The sequence below is a fragment of the Lepidochelys kempii genome, chromosome 10, assembly GCF_965140285.1.
Source record: "Lepidochelys kempii isolate rLepKem1 chromosome 10, rLepKem1.hap1, whole genome shotgun sequence".
NCBI classification, from domain to species: Eukaryota; Metazoa; Chordata; order Testudines; family Cheloniidae; genus Lepidochelys; species Lepidochelys kempii.
Genome location: NC_136389.1, coordinates 2,874,808 through 2,895,249, shown reverse-complemented (window position 1 = coordinate 2,895,249; position 20,442 = coordinate 2,874,808). Strand labels below are relative to the sequence as shown.

General features: G+C 45.8%; 1 protein-coding gene across 3 annotated transcripts in view; it reads left to right on the top strand.

Moving 5' to 3' along the window:
* PRKCB (protein kinase C beta) overlaps nucleotides 1–20,442 on the top strand; it is a 249,935-nt gene that overhangs the window by 88,976 nt on the left and 140,517 nt on the right. For 2 of the 3 annotated variants that reach the window (XM_073361648.1, XM_073361647.1), the window contains exon 3: nucleotides 3,733–3,815. The exons of the other annotated variant lie outside the window; for it this stretch is intronic. In XM_073361648.1, coding sequence (XP_073217749.1) covers nucleotides 3,733–3,815 — 83 coding nt within the window. The remainder of the gene's footprint in view (nucleotides 1–3,732; nucleotides 3,816–20,442) is intronic. 3 annotated transcript variants of the gene reach the window in all.

The window sequence follows — 20,442 nt, the reverse complement described above, 5'->3', positions numbered from 1 at the left end:
TGTTGTCAGCAGTCTATTGCTATCCACTTATTATAATAAGTGACATTTAATACCATTCCTGTACATCTTGAATATAGGCTCAATCCAAACTACTTGACTCAAATTTATAGTGTGGATTCCCTTGAGCCAGGCAAGGCATGAATTAGATTTGATGACCCTGAGCACAGTATTGGGAAGAGAGCACTGCTGCCTGCCTTTTCGATTTTCAGAGTGAAGCTTGCATTCAACAGCAGAGTTTTTTTTTTTTTTCCTTTTTCCTTCATATTTGGAGGGTGGGGAGGAAAGTTGTACAGCAAAGGGCCACTCAGTCCAGGAACAACCTCACTTGTTACAGTCCAAGCAAAAATTAAAGAAGCCACAATGGAATTTACCCTTCACCTTGCAACATCCTGAGGGCACCTGCACTTGAGTGTGTCTTGGAGGCATATTTTAATTTGTACCCAGGTTCAGGGAGATCGTTGCGAATAGATTCTTAATTTCTTCCTTCCTGCTTCCCAGATTGTGCTGCCTTTGTAAGCAGATGAGTAACCGAGAGCAGAGGAGAACCTGTGAAGGAGGCTCAGTGGTTCAAGAAACCAGATACTTGTGGGGCTTGGAGGAGCCAATCCAAGTTCCTTCGGGAGGAAGGAATTACTGGCAGTAATCGTGCCTCTCATAAAAACCTGTCTACCTTCACTTCTTTCATAATGAAACGTTGGGAATTGGAAGAGCACACGCCCCACTACATCTAGCTACAATGAGGGGACTGTGAGGTTCAGCTGCAGGTTTCACTTGCTCTGTGTTTTGTTCCTTCAAAAAAGATGTCCTGTACCCATGTAATCAAGCCTTCATTTTCATAAATGCACACATCAGTGATTCCCATCTCTCTGTTACATACCTTCCACGCTTCTTTGTTGAACTTTTTTGCACCATGTATTTTCTTTTGCTCTTGAATTTAATTTCAAAGCTGCTCAGGGGAAGGAATTGTGCTTTAGGAGAGAAGAGGCTCATGTGGCGGGGTATGGAGTTTTAACGTGATGTGGCCAGAAGAGTCATCGTCAAAGTTGCCTTGCAACCCAGATAAGTTCTTCGCTAGCTAAAGACCATGCCAAGTTCACAGCTGCCATTCAGTTCTACTTATGCCGCCAGGTAGAGAGCTCACTGTGCCTACTGAACACCTGGTAGGTAGCGCAGAGCTGGGCGAGGATGGGAGGGAGAGAAGACGCAGGAGACCGGGTGCATTTGGCCAAGCAGCATTTCACTGGGCATCTTGTCTTGCCAAGGTTACTTTGTTTAACCCAGGAACTGCTGGTGACTGGTAGTGCCGAGGGATTTAACACACACTTTCTTCAACTACTCATTCAAATCCTTCAGCACTGTGCTCTGTTGTGGATTGGTTCTTCTGTGAAATGTCAAATAATCCCAGTCCTAGAGGGTGCAAATTCAGACACGATAGTTTAAATTGTGGGCACGCACCAGTCTGCATGGGAAGTGCCTGAGTAAGATATTGCCTTAGGCATGTGATTGTCTCCTTCTGCTTTCTGTAACCAGGCCCTAGAAGCGCTTGCCACTGACTCCAAGCTTAGTGACTCTGCCTTTCGCTCAAGCAGTAGAAACCTGTGGGTTTGGTGCTGACTGTCCTCGGTTGGATCCCTGCTCACAGCTACTGGTGGATGTTCGAGATTCACAGCCCTCTGCGCTCAGTCTGCAGTGGCCATGAGTCTATCGCCCCACCTGCAGAGCCTGGGCTCTTTAGCTCAATCTGTAGCAGCTGCTGGTTGTAGCTGTCCAGATCCTTGGTTCAGTCCCTGGATTGTCAGCCAGGATGATGGCCATCACATCTGCACGTGGTGGTGTGTTTAAGCTTGAATGCTCATTCTGCTCCAAACAGAAACAAGGTGATGTGACTTTTTAGACAAACAGGACTTAGCGATGCCATTCAAATTTCAAATATTCATGACCACTCTCCAGTGTTTAAAACAAATGTGCCTTTATGAACATGAGAAAATTGCAATCTGGAAGCAGGAGGGGTCTAACTTCGCATTGTCTGCTGGTAGTTATTCATGTGGTTCTGTTAGGGACGTGCATTTGTTGATCAGAGAGAAGAGTGGTTGAATTTAAAAGCTCCCTTCTTTGTAAATGAAGGGCCCTGTCATACAAGGCGCACCGCTAAGCTCCAGGGAATTGCTGAGCACCCACCCCTCTGCACTTTACAAGAGCACAGATGGCGTATAATCATTTAAACACGTGGGCTTTTAACAATATAGCCAAATACTTTCAAGCTTACTATTTTCAGCTCCCCCCCTACCTCCCCCAATCTTGTTTGCAAGACCACATTGAACTCTGGACTTAATGCCTTGGTTTCTTTACCTTCACAGTTTGCCAGTGTTTGCACCTTAGGTATGTGACTCAGAGTACCCGTAGTCTTTGTTTTTCTTCAAGAGAAGCTGGTGTGAATGTTTTGTAAGATGGGAGTAAATATCCGTTATTTTCAGTAAGCCAGTATAAAGCCTGGAACTGTGCAGAAACCCTGAGGCTTATGCTTTCACCCCTGGGTGCCTACAGTTAAATTAGTATTTAGGCATCTAAGTCAAAGTGCTTTCAGCAAACTGGCCAGGCCACTTTGATTTCGCTGCCTATAGGCAGCCCTGATCCAGCAAACCATGTTCTCACATACTTCAGGTTTCAGAGTAACAGCCGTGTTAGTCTGTATTTGCAAAAAGAAAAGGAGTACTTGTGGCATCTTAGAGACTAACCAATTTATTTGAGCATAAGCTTTCGTGAGCTACAGCTCACTTCATCGGATGCATACCGTGGAAACTGCAGCAGACTTTATATATACACAGAGAATAAGTAGTCCCATAGACTTCAGTGGTGTGACTTGCATGTTTAAAGTTAGGCATGTTCTTTAAGTGCTTTGCTGGATCAGGGCATGTAGATGGAATTTTAGGCATCCAGGTTTGAAAACCTTGGCCTTAGCATACTGTGTCTTATTTATTCGTGATATTCCTAGAGGGAAGACCTCCACACACAGGCCCTGAATCTGTGGATGGGTTCCTCCTGTAAATTCGAAAAGCTTTAGAGAAGAGGAAGGGACAACTGCTTTCATAGTATGGCAAATTACTGAGCCTCTGGTGCTGGAGGAGAGAGTTTTCCTCCCACAAACTTATCTGCCCACCCCTTTAAAGCTCAATGTCTATTGTGCTGTACAGCCCTCTTGTCTATCTGCTGATGCTCTTTCTCTCCTGTAGTGTACATTCACCTTGAGAGAGGTGGGAGTCTGAGCATGGCAGGATGATTTATTCCTGAGGTAACTTCAGAGCATCCAACATAAGTGATGCTAAGTTAAGTGGAAGTAGATGTGATCCACGCTTTCCAGTAGTTGTTTATGATGCTCATTCAGCTTTTCATGTCAATGAAGTTGCAGTGAAATGCAACCTCTGTTGATACCATGCTACAGGCTGTTCTTAAATTCCACCATGGTCTTGTTGAAAAATGACCTGCCTTAGGAGTTGTGGGTGTCTTTTTGCTGAGAAATAACTGAATAACGCTGTTAATTCTGACTGCTGATAGAAAACACTTTTGAAAAACGGCTCTGATAGGAGGCTTATTAGACATGTCTTACAAAGAAATAGAAAATGAAATGTAATAATCCAGCATGTTTCCTGTGGAAAAACCTCTAGTCCTGATGTAACTAGTTACAAGCCTTTCATTTACCTTTTGATTGACATTTTCACTACATTCTCTTTGCAGTTTGCTGCTTCGTTGTACACAAGCGGTGCCATGAATTTGTTACTTTCTCCTGCCCGGGTGCTGATAAAGGTCCTGCTTCTGATGTAAGTAAATTCAGCAGCTGATCTCCTGTTAATGGGTTTGCAATGTGAAGTCATTGGGAGAGACACTGGTGAGCCAGATTGCCAGTAAAAATTTCAACCCCTGCTTGAAATGTTAATTGTGGGGGCAGATTTTGAATGCAAATTGCCCCTCAATAAATATTCTGTTTTTGTGTCTTGTACGCACAACAAAGCTTTTGAGAAGAGTTCCACTGCCTCTTTTGGCTGATAATTGTTTAGCCAGTGAAACTGTTGCCCTTTCACATGAACCTCAAATTTCAGCACTATTACAGTCATGTGACCTAGTTGTATATTTTTGAGGTTTTATAATAAAGACCTTCAGATAGGTGGTAACTTGAGGCCAGTTGAGGGGAAACCACCTCAGTGTCACAGAAGAAGTGCTGAGGCTTGAGCAGAAGGTTGGGAACCTGAGCTGTCATCCCAGCTGTGCGCCCAACTGCCTCTGGTACCTTGACTAAGTTACTGCCTCAGTTTCCCCATCTGTAAAATGTTCGTATTTAATATACCTCCTGCACTGGCTAACCTGTTTTTCCAAGGGTTAATTAACCCTTGCCAAGCACTTCTAAGTGCTAAAATAGTTATTCGAATCATGCTGTTGAAGACCTCACAGACTGTTCTGTTGTCCCTGGAGATACTTCTTAAACATCTACCCTAGCTGAAATAGCTGATCATTTCATCTTTTGTCACACTGATGAACTAACTGTCAGGAGATGAGTTGTAGTTTTTAAAAATCTGTCTTTAGTGGGTGGCTAATCTACAGGGTTTCCTCTGAGCCCTAAAGAATCTATTGATCCTGACCCATCTTAATTATCATGCCACAATCCAGTCTGTATTAAAAGAGCTAGCCCTATCCATTACTGCAATACTTGATGAGAATTCGCCTCTATTACAATTTAGACTCTTGGTCATTAATATACAAAGTCATCCCTGATTATCTTAATGCCGTGGGTGTTTATCGGAAAAAAATACATATTTTTTTCAAGAATCTCAATCACAATATTAGCTCTCAGATTTAATTAAAGTCATGCATGTTTGTCAAACCCTCTCCTGCCCCCAGGAAAAAACATTTCAATCAATTTCACACCTCCCTTTTGCTTTGCACGGTCAGCCTTGCACCAATCACTGTAACTTTCCCAGGAAGGAATGACAGGAAGTTGACAAGGCAACAATATCAAGTATAATTACTTACTGAAAACTAATAAAACAGTTAGTGTGAAAATCTGCCACTTTTAAAGCCAGCTGTTCTGAAAAACCATAGTGGTGGTTTAATGAATGATTTCCTTTTTTTCTTGGTGAATCCTGATGTCTACAAGGAAGCCGGGCCGTGTGGGGGGCACAGCCGGGCCGTGTGGGGGGCACAGCCGGGCCGTGTGGGGGGCACAGCCGGGCCGTGTGGGGGGCACAGCCGGGCCGTGTGGGGGGCACAGCCATGTAAGATTCCCTGCAATGATTTTGCCAGTGCACTTCAGGCCAGTCTGGAAGGTCTAACTTTTTTTACCATGGAAACTGATTAATTTCAGCAACTGCTACAAGAAAGGGGATTGAACTGGAGATGGAAATGTGGTTCTGGACTATTTAGAAAAGCTGGACGTGCACAAGTCCATGGGGCCAGATGTGCTGCATCCGAGAGTGCTAAAGGAGCTGGCGGATGTGATTACAGAGCCATTGGCCATTATCTTTGAAAACTCATGGCGATCGGGGGAAGTCCCGGATGACTGGAAAAAGGCTAATGTAGTGCCCATCTTTAAAAAAGGGGAGACGGAAGATCCGGGGAACTACAGGCCAGTCAGCCTTACCTCAGTCCCGGGAAAAATCATGGAGCAGATCCTCAAGGAATAAATTCTGAAGCACTTAAGGGAGAGGAAAGTGGTCAGGAACAGTCAGCATGGATTCACCAAGGGCAAGTCATGCCTGACTAATCTAATTGCCTTCTATGACGAGATAACTGGTTCTGTGGATGAAGGGAAAGCAGTGGACATGTTGTTCCTTGACTTTAGCAAAGCATTTGACACTGTCTCCCACAGTATTCTTGCCAGCAAGTTAAAGATATATGGGCTGGATGAATGGACTACAAGGTGGATGGAAAGCTGGCTAGATTGTCGGGCTCAACGGGTAGCGATCAATGGCTCCATGTCTAGTTGGCAGCCGGTATCAAGTGGAGTGCCCCAAGGGTCGGTCCTGGGGCCAGTTTTGTTCAATATCTTCATAAATGATCTGGAGGATGGCATGGATTGCACCCTCAGCAAGTTTGCTGATGACACGAACCTGGGAGGAGAGGTAGATACGCTGGAGGGTAGGGATAGGATGCAGAGGGACCTAGACAAATTAGAGGATTGGGCCAAAAGAAATCTGATGAGGTTCCACAAGGACAAGTGCAGAGTCCTGCACTTTGGACGGAAGAATCCCATGCACCGCTACAGACTAGGGACCGAATGGCTCGGCAGCAGTTCTGCAGGAAAGGACCTAGGGGTTACAGTGGACGAGAAGCAGGATATGAGTCAACAGTGTGCCCTTGTTGCCCAGAAGGCCAATAGCATTTTGGGCTGTATAAGTAGGGGCATTGCCAGCAGATGGAGGGATGTGAACGTTCCCCTCTATTCGACATTGGTGAGGCCTCATCTGGAGTACTGTGTCCAGTTTTGGGCCCCACACTACAAGAAGGATGTGGAAAAATTGGAAAGAGTCCAGTGGAGGGCAACAAAAATGCTGAGGGGACTGGAACACATGACTTATGAGGAGAGGCTGAGGGAACTGGGGATGTTTAGTCTACGGAAGAGAAGAATGAGGGGGGATTTGATAGCTGCTTTCAACTACCTGAAAGGAGGTTCCAAAGAGGATGGCTCTAGACTGTTCTCAGTGGTAGCTGATGACAGAACAAGGAGTAACAGTCTCAAGTTGCAGTGTGGGAGGTTTAGGTTGGATATTAGGAAAAACTTTTTCACTAGGAGGGTGTTGAAGCACTGGAATGGGTTACGTAGGTAGGTGGTAGAATCTCCTTCCTTAGAAGTTTTTAAGGTCAGGCTTGACAAAGCCCTGACTGGGATGATTTAATTGGGGATCGGTCCTGCTTTGAGCAGGGGGTTGGACTAGATGACCTCCTGAGGTCCCTTCCAACCCTGATATTCTATGATTCTATGCTACAATGCACCAGAATGCCAGTTAAAAATAGAAACAGTGGGAGCAGGAGATTAAAGTTTAACCAAATGTGGTGGCTAAATATACATTCTGTTGCCACTACAAGTGGAAGTGGGGAATAACTAGGTCGTGTGCAGAGATTTTGAAAAGGTACCTTTCTGCATCATGTCATGGGGCTCTGGCCCTTCCGGTGATGGGCTCTGTCGCTGCATCGAACAGAGGCATGTGCACACGTCCCAGAGCACCTTGGCCCCTTTCCAAATGGAGCTGTAGTGGGAAGTCGCATGCTGGCTCCTAGTCATGTGTCCTGCAGGAAACTCTGTATATAAAGGTCCCCTGCCTCTTACTCATGGGAGAAGACAGAGACCCAAGGTCAGGAAAGGAGGTGGAATGGGGCTAGGGTGACAGATGTCCCAATTTTATAGGCACAATCCCAATATTTGGGGCTTTTTCTTATATAGGCACCTATTACCCCCCCACCCCAATCCTGATTTTTTACACTTGCCATCTGGTCACCCTAAATGGGGGTGTCTACACCAGTCAGGAGCTGGCTGTGGGGAGCCTGGGCTGGGGAGGGCTGTGAAGTGCTGGAAGGAAGGGTTAAGAGCATGATGCTGTCTGGACATCGGAGGGAGGGTGGCTCTCACATTGGACCCCACTACACTGTTTAGGGATTTGCTCCCCGATATGAGGATACTACAGATGTGACTACAAATGCAAGTGTACCTCTCAGTCCCCCACATAGCTAGCTTTGTGCAGCAGGAGAAAGGGTTGCCTGTTCCTTTTGCAGCCAACCCTGGGACCGAGGCGGTAGGACAACGGGACACAACCCTGTTGTGGAGGGAGCCCCTCTACAACTGAGTGGAGAATTCTCACGGCCCATCCAGTCCTGAAAATGCTGGTAGGGGACGTGTGAGTTCTGTGGTAGGGGTGTGACGGACAGCTGCTCTCTTGGCTGACACAGGCGCCCAAACCACGGGCCTTCAGAGCCAGAAGCACGAGTGGCCACAGTTTGAGCTCAGGAGCCAAGGTTCTGCCGCTGGGGGCTGTCCTACATGCGTACACATCTAAATTTAAGAATATTTCTTGCTACACAGGCCACTAAACAATTCGTCACTGCCAGCCTGGCCGGTGACTTAGCGGTGAAAGGCCCGTCCCGTTCCTGATTCCCTCACACCTTCCCAGCCCATTGCTTACACTGATGCTAAGTAACGTGAGCCTTATTTTTAGCTACAGACTCATTCCCTTTCTGCTAATTCCTCTGCACTGGTGTGGGAGCGTACCCTTCATCTGCTTTTTTTGCAGGGTCACCCTTTGTTTGGAAATGAGGCTTCTCAGGTTCACTTCCGAGCGACTCCTGAGCAAGTCTCTCAGTTCAGCCTGTATTTCCCTTCTGACCTGCTAACGGGGACCCTCCATCATTCTCTTTTTCCAGCTCCAGAATGGAGCAGGGGAACTAGCGGGAAGCTTTTTTCCAGGTACATCTTTCAGGCTGCATGGACAGAGGAGACTTAAGCTTCATGAGCTTGTTGCCATCTTGGTGAGAGCTGCTTTTTCTTTGACACAGCAAATGAAAGAAAAATGCCAAGCAGCCGTGTTGTGTCACAGTCTGCTGGAAGGAGCTGGAGAGTGTTTGGGCTTTGACCGTTGGGTTTGGCAGGAACAGGGTGGATGGTCCCCTCGCTGTTTAGATGTGATCAGACCTCATTCCCCTCTCCCACCAATCAGTGCCCGGATTTCAAGTTCTTTTTAATATTGTCACGTGAAACTAACCAACAGTCCCTGGCTGGGTTCGATTGAGTGCACTGAGTGTGTTTATTTGTTGTGCTAACTCCTCCGTGTTGTCAGCAGCACACTTCAGGGTATTGTGTAACACACACGTGTACTTGACCCCAGTCCTACAGCTTCAGAGAAGACCTTTGATGGAGTGTGTTTGGTTTTAATGATTTGGTTGGTGAATAAGAAGGATAGCGCTGGAGAGGCGAACACAGCTTTCGCATGTTCAGCAGATCTGGTGTCCTGCCAAAGGGCTGACAGCTACAAATGGTCTGGTTAGGTCCTTCCTGTATCTGGCACTGGGTTAGCTGGTGTCAATACCTGCCCCCGCCTGAATAGTAGAGGCCCACTGCTCTAAGGGCTAAAGGAGGAGCCTGGCAAAACTGATGTTTTGAGGCCTCCACACAGTGGAGGGTTAAGGGTAAATGCATTAAAACATAACTTTTTAAAAAATGTTGACATAGAAATGCTTCGAGTGTTGCTTCCTGCAGCACACAGCTCTGTGGGGACTGCTTTATCCCTGGGCCAGCTGGTAACTCGGCTACTCTCCGGATCACTTTTCCCCCCTGTGTTTAGCAGATGCCATTCCATGTACAGTGCTCCGGTGCTTGGAAGTATGTGGATAAATACTGTCAGATCGTGTGTGCGCTGAGTGCGTTAGAAGGCTGGTAACCCACGCCGGCAAAGCACTCCAGTGTGGATGTGGCTATTCGGGCAAAGCTGCACTCTGTACTGAGTTAGTAAAGCCACCCCTCCGAGTGAAACAAGCTGCACTGGTAAAAGTGCAACTGTGCTTTTATAGCTGTGTCTACGCGATGGGTTTCTGCCAGCACATCCATGCTGGTTGGAGACCACACCTTACTGCACCTCTGACTGGCAGACCTGTGCCAAAAGAAGGCTGTAGAGTAGATCTGACCTTATACTAAACTTTGCAGTTGAGTTGTAGATAAACCTTCTATCCAGCATGCTAGGCTTTGTTTGGGGGAGTTTCCCAAGGTGCCTAGTGTTGCTTTCTTTCAGAACTGGAGGTTGTTTTTCTGGCCCATGTTGACTTCAGTTTTGTGGGTGTGTATTTTGAGGAAAAAGGCACATTTTGTTTCCCCTGGAAAGTGCAGGAGTGACTTGATCACAGTCCAGACATACCTACGAGGGGGACAAATATTTGATAATGAGCTTCAGTCTAGCAGATAAAGGTCTACAAGAGCCAATGGTTGGAAGTTGAAGTTAGACAAATTCAGAATGGAAATAAGGCATACATCTTAACTGGGAGGGTAGCGAACACTTGAAACAATTTACCAAGGAACGGGGTGGGTAGAAAAATTGCTAATGATGGAGAATTGAGGTTGGATGTTTTTCTAAAAGATCTGCTCTAGTGTAAACAGGAATTACTTTTGGGCAGTTCTCTGGCCTGTGCAATTCAGGAAGTCAGACGAGATGATCACAATGGCCTTGGAATCTAGGAATCCACAACACAACCTGTCTAATAGCCAAAGTGCCTAGGGAAAAACCTAATTTTTTGCTGTCTTGGTTGGAAGCTTTCTTCTATATGGAGAAACTCACTAATTACTGTCAATTTGCTAATTACTGAATATTATGAATTAGTAAGTGGAGGGAGAAGGGAAATACAATAAGCAAACCAGCACCAAACAGGCTAATGGTTTGCAAAAAGTTGTTCATGTAGATAATTAGTCTATGTAGGAAGGCAGAAGAGGCCATTATGATCATCTAGTGTGAACTTCTGCATAAACCAGGCCATAGAATTTCACCCAGTGATTCCTACAACAAGGTCAGCAACTTACAGGCATATCTTTTAGCCATCCAATCTTCCTAGCGTACTGCAGATTTTATGAAAATACCAGAGTCTTAATATGTGATTTTATTGCAATACTCTGCTATTTAATATGTGGAAGTAGAGAAGGGGGGTGGGTGTATGTGTGTGTGTGGGTTTCTCTCAGGGAATTATAAGGCATGTGGATCAGTTTGTGGATACAACAATATGAACCTCAATACAAGGGCAAAGAACTTCACTTAGGAAGGGAAAATCAACACAAAATGGGGAAGAACGGATCAGGCAGTAGCACTGATGGGGGGAGGTAGAGTGGGTCATAAATTGAATATGAGCCAACAGCGTGAGGCAGTTGCAAAAAAAGCTAATATTCTGGGGTGTATTGACAGGAAGGTCATTATATAAGACATAGGAGATAATTGTCCCACTCTACTCAGCACTGGTGAGGCGTCAGTAGACCACTGTGTCCAATTCTGGGTGCCGCACTTTAGGAAAGATATGGACAAATTGGGGAGAGTCCAGAGGAGAAATTAGAAGAGGTTTAGAAAACATGACCTATGAGGAAAGGGTAAAAAGAATGGGGCACCTTCTCTGGAAGTGTTTCCTGAAGTTTAGCTAAAATCTTATTTTTTTTTTTTTTAACTTCATCCCCTTCCTTTAAAATTTTCTCCCTCCTTGGTGTTTTCACCATTCAGCTCTATTAACACAACAATTGGGGAAGGAGAGCTAGAGACAGCATGGGGAATTGCGTATGAAGTGTGTTATAAAATGATATTTGACATTTTTGCGCAGCGTGAAAGTGTCTCCTCATTGAATTCAGTCACCCAAAGCAATCTCTCTAACAATGCTTCTGTGCACACACACCTTTCAGATGCCTTTTAATTTTGGTGATAAGCAATGGGAGGGTGAAAGTGCAGAGATACCTGCTGCCAGCTTTTCAGCTAGTCTGCCTGGCTGTTTCCGTGAGCAGCATAGTGTGCACTTCCGCAGCCCCTTCTTGTAGCTAGCTTTGCTGCATGGTAATATGAGGGTCTTTACTACTGCTTGCTAAATGCTATGCAATTTCATATCCAGGGTTAAATCCCTCAGTCTTCTGGTCTCCTCCCACTGGGCGCAAACTGAAGGAAATGGGAGATACAAGGCCTAACCCTCGTAGTTTTAATCTCACTCCCCAGCAGATCCAGCTGAGCATGAGCCCTGTAAACAGAGAGTTTTACATATAAATAACATTTTTTTTTAATGTACCTACAGAGAAGTCTTTAAAGGTGCCTTCTGAACTGTGCCCGTCTTGTGTGCAGAGGCAGCTTCTTCTGTGCAAAGAACAGGACTTCACAGTCACAGAAAGGTACTTGCATTCAAAATGAGTGTGTGCACAGATGTCTATGCACCCTCACACGCAAGTTTTTTCACTTGTAGCATGTTCTGCCGATGTTGACGCTGGAGTCTCCTTTGGAAAACTTGGCCCTTTCTGCTGGTAAACAAAGGTCTGATAAGTGCTAAATGTTAATGATTGACTTGTGTGCAATCACCATTGCATTGGTGGAGTTGGGACAGCCATTACCTAAGGGGATGTACCCTACAAATGTATTACTTATATTGCTCTGTTGACTAATTCCCACAACATGACATTCATTTTTACGCATCTGAAATTGTTTGGAGCAGTAATATAGAAAATGACATATGCTTTTAAAAGAGTCTGGAAACAAAGGCAAAATATTTGCCTCAAAATAACCTCTGAGGAGAACGTTGCAATCTGTGGCTTTTGTTGTTGGGTTTTGATTTTGAAACAAAAAAAGCAGTTTGAGCTTTCAGCCCCCCGCTGCAAGCCAACATGCAGCTGCACAAATAAATGGCCACAGGGGGTGAGGAGTGTGCTGGCGAACAACAGATGTACGTTGCACCTCCGAAGTTTGCTGTTGGTTTTCCTTTGCCACTTTGGAAACCAGAAAACTGGAACTGCTGACACACAACAGCTGAGTGTTTTTATCTATGGAAGACACACAGAGGTTGTAGAGCCTTTCCGCTGGGAGGCAGAAATAATCGAAGGTAGCCAGGAGGAACAGCTACAACAGAGATGAAATTGAAGGATTTGGAAAAGGGCGAACCACTTAACCTTATTCTTCTTTTGTAAGATATTTCCGATGAAGTTTGGCAGTGGGAGAGCAGTGAAAGCTTTGGGCCGGATCCTGCCACCTGTACTCATCTTGGGTTTGCTTGTGAGCTGACCTATCTACCTAGGTGCATGGGGGGAGGGGAGAGGCGGTCAGGTGCACCTTGCCCCTTTGTGTGGGCTACCCACATTTCAGGTCAGTTTGCGTGTGTGTGAGCGGGAGGAGGGATAAAGCAATCAGTGGAGAGCTACTAGTGTCCTCCTGGCCAGGGCTCTGGGCACGGGCTGGGCCTTGACTGCCTCTCCCCAACCCAAAACCCCCACGTGCCAGCCAGCACTGCTGAGCCAGTGTGGAGGGGCAAGGAAGCGGTATCAAGAAAAAGGTTCCTGCAGCTTCTGTCTCCACCAGCCCTGCCCTTGGTCTGCCCTGGAGCAAGGGGGAAGGAGCAACCCGGTCAATTGAATGACAGCACGGTCTGCTCTGGGCCAGCACAACGGCAGATCTCTCTTTACGGAGTGGCACCTTACTGTGGAAGTAGCCCTTTTGGTTTCATTTTGGGAAGAGTGATGGAGGACTAGAGAGGACCCAGAGGGTTTGGGTGGAGGGGAGGCAGATATGGTATTGGTCTGCTTACAGATGGAAGGGAGAGATCTAGACACTATGCATGTAGAGAATCCAATCCATCCCTGGTGTAGGGGCAGACAGAAGAATCTGAGCATCTAGAGGGTAATGAACAGTAAAGGAAAAAAAGGGTTTTGATTTTTTTTTTTTTTTTAGAGCCACTCCAGGTTCTCCTGCAGTTCTCCCCTGTCTCTAACTTGTCTCTCTGTCCTTCCCCTGCCTTGACTATGTTAGCATCTACTCCAGCCTCTTTTTCACTTCCTCAAGAATCTCTTCCAGCAATACTTAGTTTGCAGCCGCTCTTGTCAATCATGCTAGGCAGTCACTTTGGCTAGGTGAGGAGGGGACTAGATGGTTCCTGAAAGAGCTTTCCTTATGCCTTGCTGTGGAACGCGGCCGAGTGGTGGATTGCAGGCTCACTGTGGGCTGCCTTTCCCTAGGAAGGAGACGTCTAAATTAAAACTAAATTGCTACGTTTTGAGAGCAACTGCTTGATGCCAGGGTGAGTGTGAAAAATGTTGCCCAGGTCTTCTATTGCCTGCCGGTCGCCCAGGCTGGAACCTCCTCTCAGAATTACCGCCGCAGCTAGTTAAGCGGGCAGGTAGTCATGGAAAGGCCAACCCAGTGGGCATTAATTAATATTTAATATGTTATTTCTGCAAATAAAGAGCAGATGACAGTTCCTTGGGCTCTTCAAAAGGAAGCAACACTTCTCCTTTTGTCGCTGAATTTTGCACTTGGCCCAGCCTTCTAGCCAGGGCTGGCTCTAGGCACCAGCGAAGCAAGCTGCTGAAGGGGCAGCGCTGTGGCCGCTCTTGGGGTGGCCCTCCGGCGGCAGCCCTGGTGGCACGTCGGCAGCAGCACCTCTCCGTTGTTTCCCGCGGCGGCCGTTTGGCGGCAGCTTGCTGTGATGTTCCTGTTCTCTCTGGCGGCGGTGTATTCGGCAGGTGTTTTTGCTGCTTGGGGCGGCAACAAATGTAGAGCCGGCCCTGCTTGTAGCAGGCTTTTATGTTTTGCGGGTGCATGGAGGGCGCACGGGGTGAACTTTCTGATCCGTGTGCTGTGGAGAATCAAGCTTCTTACAGCAGTTTCATTTTTAAGGAGCTTTAAGACACGAGGCTGAGAAATATTGCCACAGATGGAAATATCCCAGCCAGATCAGGAATCAGTTGAGGGCACCGGGTTCATTTTGAACCAGTGAAAAGCTAAAGATTTCCTCTTCCCTAAAGATGTTTCTAATATGCCTGTCATCATTCTGGAGCAACCTATGATTATGTCAGACAATAAGGTTTGGGTTGTAGAGACTCAGTTGTGCATTTTTATGGTAATGCAGCTATCTGGTAACGGGAAGATTTAATTGGCTTTTACTATCTGTGAGAGGAGGGGCAGTCACTTAACTGACTAGGAATGTCAAATGTTGGATTTGCTTTAACCTGGCAACTGACATGAAAAACTCTAGGGATTATTCTTCATAACAACAGGCCACATGTCTTTTGCTGAGATGTAAGAAAGATTCATGGTGCTGCACCACACCAGCTTGATTTCAGATAACAAGGTTACCACTGAGGTCACTAAACTAAAACAAATGTTCCGGCTAACAGTGATTTGCAGGCCAGCTCAATGAATGGTATTTAGCCCAGTTTGAACATTGACCGCTGGGTGACATCTCCAGGCATTTGTGTGGTGCTCCTCACCTTGGCCTTGGAAATAGGAAGGCGACTGTAGCTGTCTTTGGGGGTCTCTGCTGCACTGTGTGGAACTGAAAATCAAGCATAGACTAGAAAGATGAGCCTGTGGAATATTGCGGCCGTTGATCTGTACAAACGTAGATGGCTGTTGGAATCCACTGCAGCTTTCCCAGATGTTTAAATGAACACAGAACCTGAACAAAACAGATTTTTCAAAAGTGACATGAAAACTCTGAATCCCAGCCCTGAATTTTAAACCTCAGCCGTGAAGCAATAAATCTTCATCTTAAATATTTCGCTCTGAAGAGAGCTTAAGGAAAGTGCAACATAACAAAAACTCCTCCGCCAGAGAAAGGGTTACCTTTGGCCGACATTTTAGAGAAACTACAGCTCCTGGTGCCTGCAATTGTAGTGTGTAACAATATCCGAAGTTAGGGCCACTTCAACTGAAGCTGTAAATAAAAGCCTTGAAAGTTAGATAGAAATTCTGACTCTTCACCCCCAGGGAATCTTGAATCTAGCTCATTTGGAAATTAGCGTGTGCCTTGCTTTCATCAGTGGGAATGAGAGTGCACACTATTTCTAGCCCACAGCTAAGTAATCTTCTAGAACAAGTCTGCCTTTGCCCCTTGGTCGCTCTGTTTTTTCGAGTAGCTTGAGATCAGCGAGTTCTCTCAAGTGCCTATACACAAATGCAAGAAGCCTGGGAAACAAGCAGAGAGAACTGGAAGTCCTGGCACAGTCAAGGAATTATGATGTGATTGGAATAAGAGACTTGTTGGGATAATTCACATGACTGGAGTACTGTCATGGATGGATATAAACTGTTCTGGAAGGACAGGCAGGGCAGAAAAGGTGGGGGAGTTGCGTTGTATGTAAGAGAGCAGTATGACTACTCAGAGCTCAGGTATGAAACTGCAGAAAAACCTCTCTCTCTGGATTAAGTTTAGAAGTGTGAACAACAAGGGAGATGTCGTGGTGGGAGTCTGCTATAGACCACCGGACCAGGGGGATGAGGTGGATGAGGCTTTCTTCCGGCAACTCTCAGAAGTTACTAGATCGCAGGCCTTGGTTCTCATGGGACATTTCAATCGCCCTGATATCTCCTGGGAGAGCAATACAGCGGTGCACAGACAATCCAGGAAGTTTTTGGAGAGTGTAGGGGACAATTTCCTGGTGCAAGTGCTGGAAGAATCAACTAGGGGCAGAGTTCTTCTTGACCTGCTGCTCACAAACCGGGAAGAATTAGTAGGGGAAGCAAAAGTGGATGGGAACCTGGGAGGCAGTGACCATGAGATGGTAGAGTTCAGGATCCTGACACAAGGAAGAGAGGAGAACAGCAGAATATGGACCCTGGACTTCAGAAAAGCAGACTTTGACTCCCTCAGGGAACTGATGGGCAGGATCCCCTGGGAGAATAACACGACGGGAGTAGGAGTCCAGGAGAGCTGGCCTTATTTTAAAGAATCCTTATTGAGGTTACAGGGACAAACCATCCCGATGTATAGAAAGAATAGAAATATGGCAGGCGACCAGCTTGGCTTAACAGTGAAATCCTTGCTGATCTTAAATACAAAAAAGAAGCTTACAAGAAGTGGCAGCACAGCATGGGGAGGAGGTGACCAGCCCTCTGTAGAGAAAGAAGTGGTTCGGGACTATTTAGAAAAGCTGGATGAGCACAAGTCCATGGGGCCAGATGCGCTGCATCCGAGTGCTAAAAGAATTGGTGGATGTGATTGCAGAGCCATTGGCCATTATCTTTGAAAACTCATGGCGATCGGAGGAGGTCCCGGACGACTGTAAAAAGGCTAATGAAGTGCCCATCTTTAAAAAAGGGGAGACGGAAGATCCGGGGAACTACAGGCCAGTCAGCCTCACCTCAGTCCCCGGGAAAAATCATGGAGCAGGTCCTCAAGGAATCAATTCTGAAGCACTTAGAGGAGAGGAAAGTGATGAGGAACAGTCAGCATGGATTCACCAAGGGCAAGTCATGCCTGACTAATTTAATTGACTTCTATGATGAGATAACTGGCTCTGTGGATGAGGGGAAAGCAGTAGATGTGTTATTCCTTGACTTTAGCAAAGCTTTTGAGGCTGTCTCCCACAGTATTCTTGCCAGCAAGTTAAAGTAGTATGGGCTGGATGAATGGACTACAAGGTGGATAGAAAGCTGGCTAGATTGTCGGGCTTAACGGGTAGCGATCAATGGCTCCATGTCTAGTTGGCAGCTGGTATCAAGCTGTCCCAAGGGTTGGTCCTGGGGCTGGTTTTGTTCAATATCTTCATAAATGATCTGGAGGATGGCATGGATTGCACCCTCAGCAAGTTTGCTGATGACACTAACATGGGAGGAGAGGTAGATACACTGGAGGGTAGGGATAGGATGCAGAGGGACCTAGACAAATTAGAGGATTGGGCCAAAAGAAATCTGATGAGGTTCCACAAGGACAAGTGCAGAGTCCTGCACTTCGGACGGAAGAATCCCATGCACCGCTACAGACTAGGGACCGAATGGCTCGGCAGCAGTTCTGCAGGAAAGGACCTAGGGGTTACAGTGGACGAGAAGCAGGATATGAGTCAACAGTGTGCCCTTGTTGCCAAGAAGGCCAATGGCATTTTGGGCTGTATAAGTAGGGGCATTGCCAGCAGATGGAGGGATGTGATCATTCCCCTCTCGACGTTGGTGAGGCCTCATCTGGAGTACTGTGTCCAGTTTTGGGCCCCACACTACAAGAAGGATGTGGAAAAATTGGAAAGAGTCCAGTGGAGGGCAACAAAAATGATGAGGGGACTGGAACACATGAGTTATGAGGAGAGGCTGAGGGAACTGGGATTGTTTAGTCTACGGAAGAGAAGAATGAGGGGGGATTTGATAGCTGCTTTCACCTACCTGAAAGGAGGTTCCAAAGAGGATGGCTCTAGACTGTTCTCAGTGGTAGCTGATGACAGAACAAGGAGTAACAGTCTCAAGTTGCAGTGTGGGAGGTTTAGGTTGGATATTAGGAAAAACTTTTCACTAGGAGGGTGTTGAAGCACTGGAATGGGTTACGTAGGGAGGTGGTGGAATCTCCTTCCTTAGAAGTTTTTAAGGTCAGGCTTGACAAAGCCCTGGCTGGGATGATTTAGTTGGGGATTGGTCCTGCTTGAGCGGGGGTTGGACTAGATGACCTCCTGAGGTCCCTTCCAACGCTGATATTCTATGATCCAGGGAAACCCTGGCTCCAATCTGCAAAGCACTTAAGTTTATTGTTAAAGATAAGCACACACCTGTATATCCATTTAAGTCAGTGGAGCTACTCAAGCACATGCTTAACTTTTAAGCGGATGAGTAAAGACTTAAAGGGAACTACTTGAGCTTAATTTTAAACACACGCTTAAGTGCTTTGCAGGATTTGGGGCCTGTGTTCATATGCTGCACATAACCATAGGGAGAAGCTGAAAGTTCTTTGCAGAGAATAAAAAGAACTGGGGAAGAGAAAAATGTCTAGAAGTCTCTTTTCTTGTTGTTTTGTTAATGTCTGTGCGTACGGTGCTGTCTGCTCTCTTTGGTCTACTTATGTTTGAACCTCCTTGGAAAAAAATGTGTTTAACCTTGCAGGGCATACTGAATATGAATTTTCTGCATCAATGTCCAGGAGAAAAGGGGTCATTATATAGAGATGGCAATGCCTTTAAATAACTATTAGGCACTTCACAGAATGGGGAATGAAGCTGTAGTCTCTGGAACTGGAAACATCAGGGCTTCTGCTACATTTATTATGGTGCATGCACCACCCTAAAGTAAGTGCAAGTCTTTTAAACACGTCTCTGTGCTGTTGTGTCATTGTACGTGTGGGATCCAGTCATATGAGCAGGATACAAGCAAAACTAGAGTCCGTTATTAAAACAGTAGCTGAAGACAGCTTTTTTTTTTTTTTTTTTACAATCCATTGAAATATCTAGTTCAGTCCAAATTTGTGCACCACAGAAAGGACAGAAATCTGTGGTGCTGGTGATCCTGGAGTCAGAGAGTGTGCTCAGCTGGTGTTGAGGTTTGCTATGGTCATAAATGGAAAAACTATAATTTTGGTATTTTTGCCAACAGCCTGTAACCTAAATGACACATAGAATCTACATTAAAGCATGAAAGTTGCAAAGTCAAGCACTCAAAACTTAGGAAATGTCAGAATTGTGGTTGTCCATGTAGAAGGCTGTACAGAGGAAGCTCAGTAGGGGCTGGGAGCATGTTCAGTGTAGTTGGTATGTGGAGAGTTTCATAGGTGAGGGAAATGCTTGCTGCAGATGGAATGTGAGAAGAGTGGAAGAAGAACAACTAGCAAAGAAAGCATGGGAGGAAGAAGACAGCAAGAAAGGATGTGGAAGACTGAGGATACAATGGAAAGACTATCAAGAGAAGTTTGAAGAACAAAGGACTGGAACTCCAAGACCTACAAACCCGTGTGTGCCATAGACCGGAAGGAGCAATGAAGAATTGTAGGCACTTCTGACCACATGTAAATGGGAAAAGGAGCTGAGAAGTGAAGTGATGAGCTAAACAACCTGAAGATGTATTTGACAGTGGTTTTCATGATGGCCTGCTGAATAGATAGCCACTGTTATACATGGTCTCATGAAATCCTAGAGAACGGGGAAGCTTTCTCTGGTGGTGGTTCTTCTCTTCTTATCACATGTCCAGCCCACCTCAACTGGGGGCCCTCCAGCCTATCACTAAGAGTCCCAGGTTTATCTTCCTCTGATGTTTTCCACGCACACTATGTTTACCTGCTGCTTGCCTGCCATTCTCCTCAGTATGTTGTTTACTACTACCTGAATTCTCCTTTTTTCCATCTCCTTAGGAGCCACTGTTTGGAAGCCATAGAGCAGGCAGGGGCAGACACATGCAGCATATCCTTTTCCTTCCCACTTTTTACCTAATTGCCTGTCCCACAGTACTCCTGCCACCTTTTTCACTGCCACCCATAAATATTGGATTCTTCTCTTCAGTTCTCCTGATCTCTCTCTATGTGTATTTCATAAAGTTTTTTTATAAATAATTTATAGATGACATTTCACTCCAATTAAGAGCCATCATATTTTTGCTACTACGGAGACACAGGGGTTGCTGGGAAAGGAATTGGTATGGTAAAATATGGACTGCCCTTTTAATGCAGAAGCTTTCCTACCAGATATGTACTCAAGAGAAGTGCCAGAAAGAGGATAGGGATTTAGATGTTTGTTTGTCCTTCTTGGTGTACTCAGAGAAGGAGGGCTCCCCAGCCAGCGAGCCTGAACCTTTAGCCAGGTTCTTTGAATATTAATCTGTTCCTGAATAAATAACGTACAAGGTAGAGTGTTAACATTTTACTAAAACTTTGCCTCAATTAAGAAAAAAGCTTTAAAATAATGTTGGGTGCCTTTCAATCACACTAAATTCAATTACAACAAAACCATCTCAAACTCAGATTGTGGTCTTGTGAGCTTTTTCCAAATGAGGTTCTGAGGTTTACACTGAT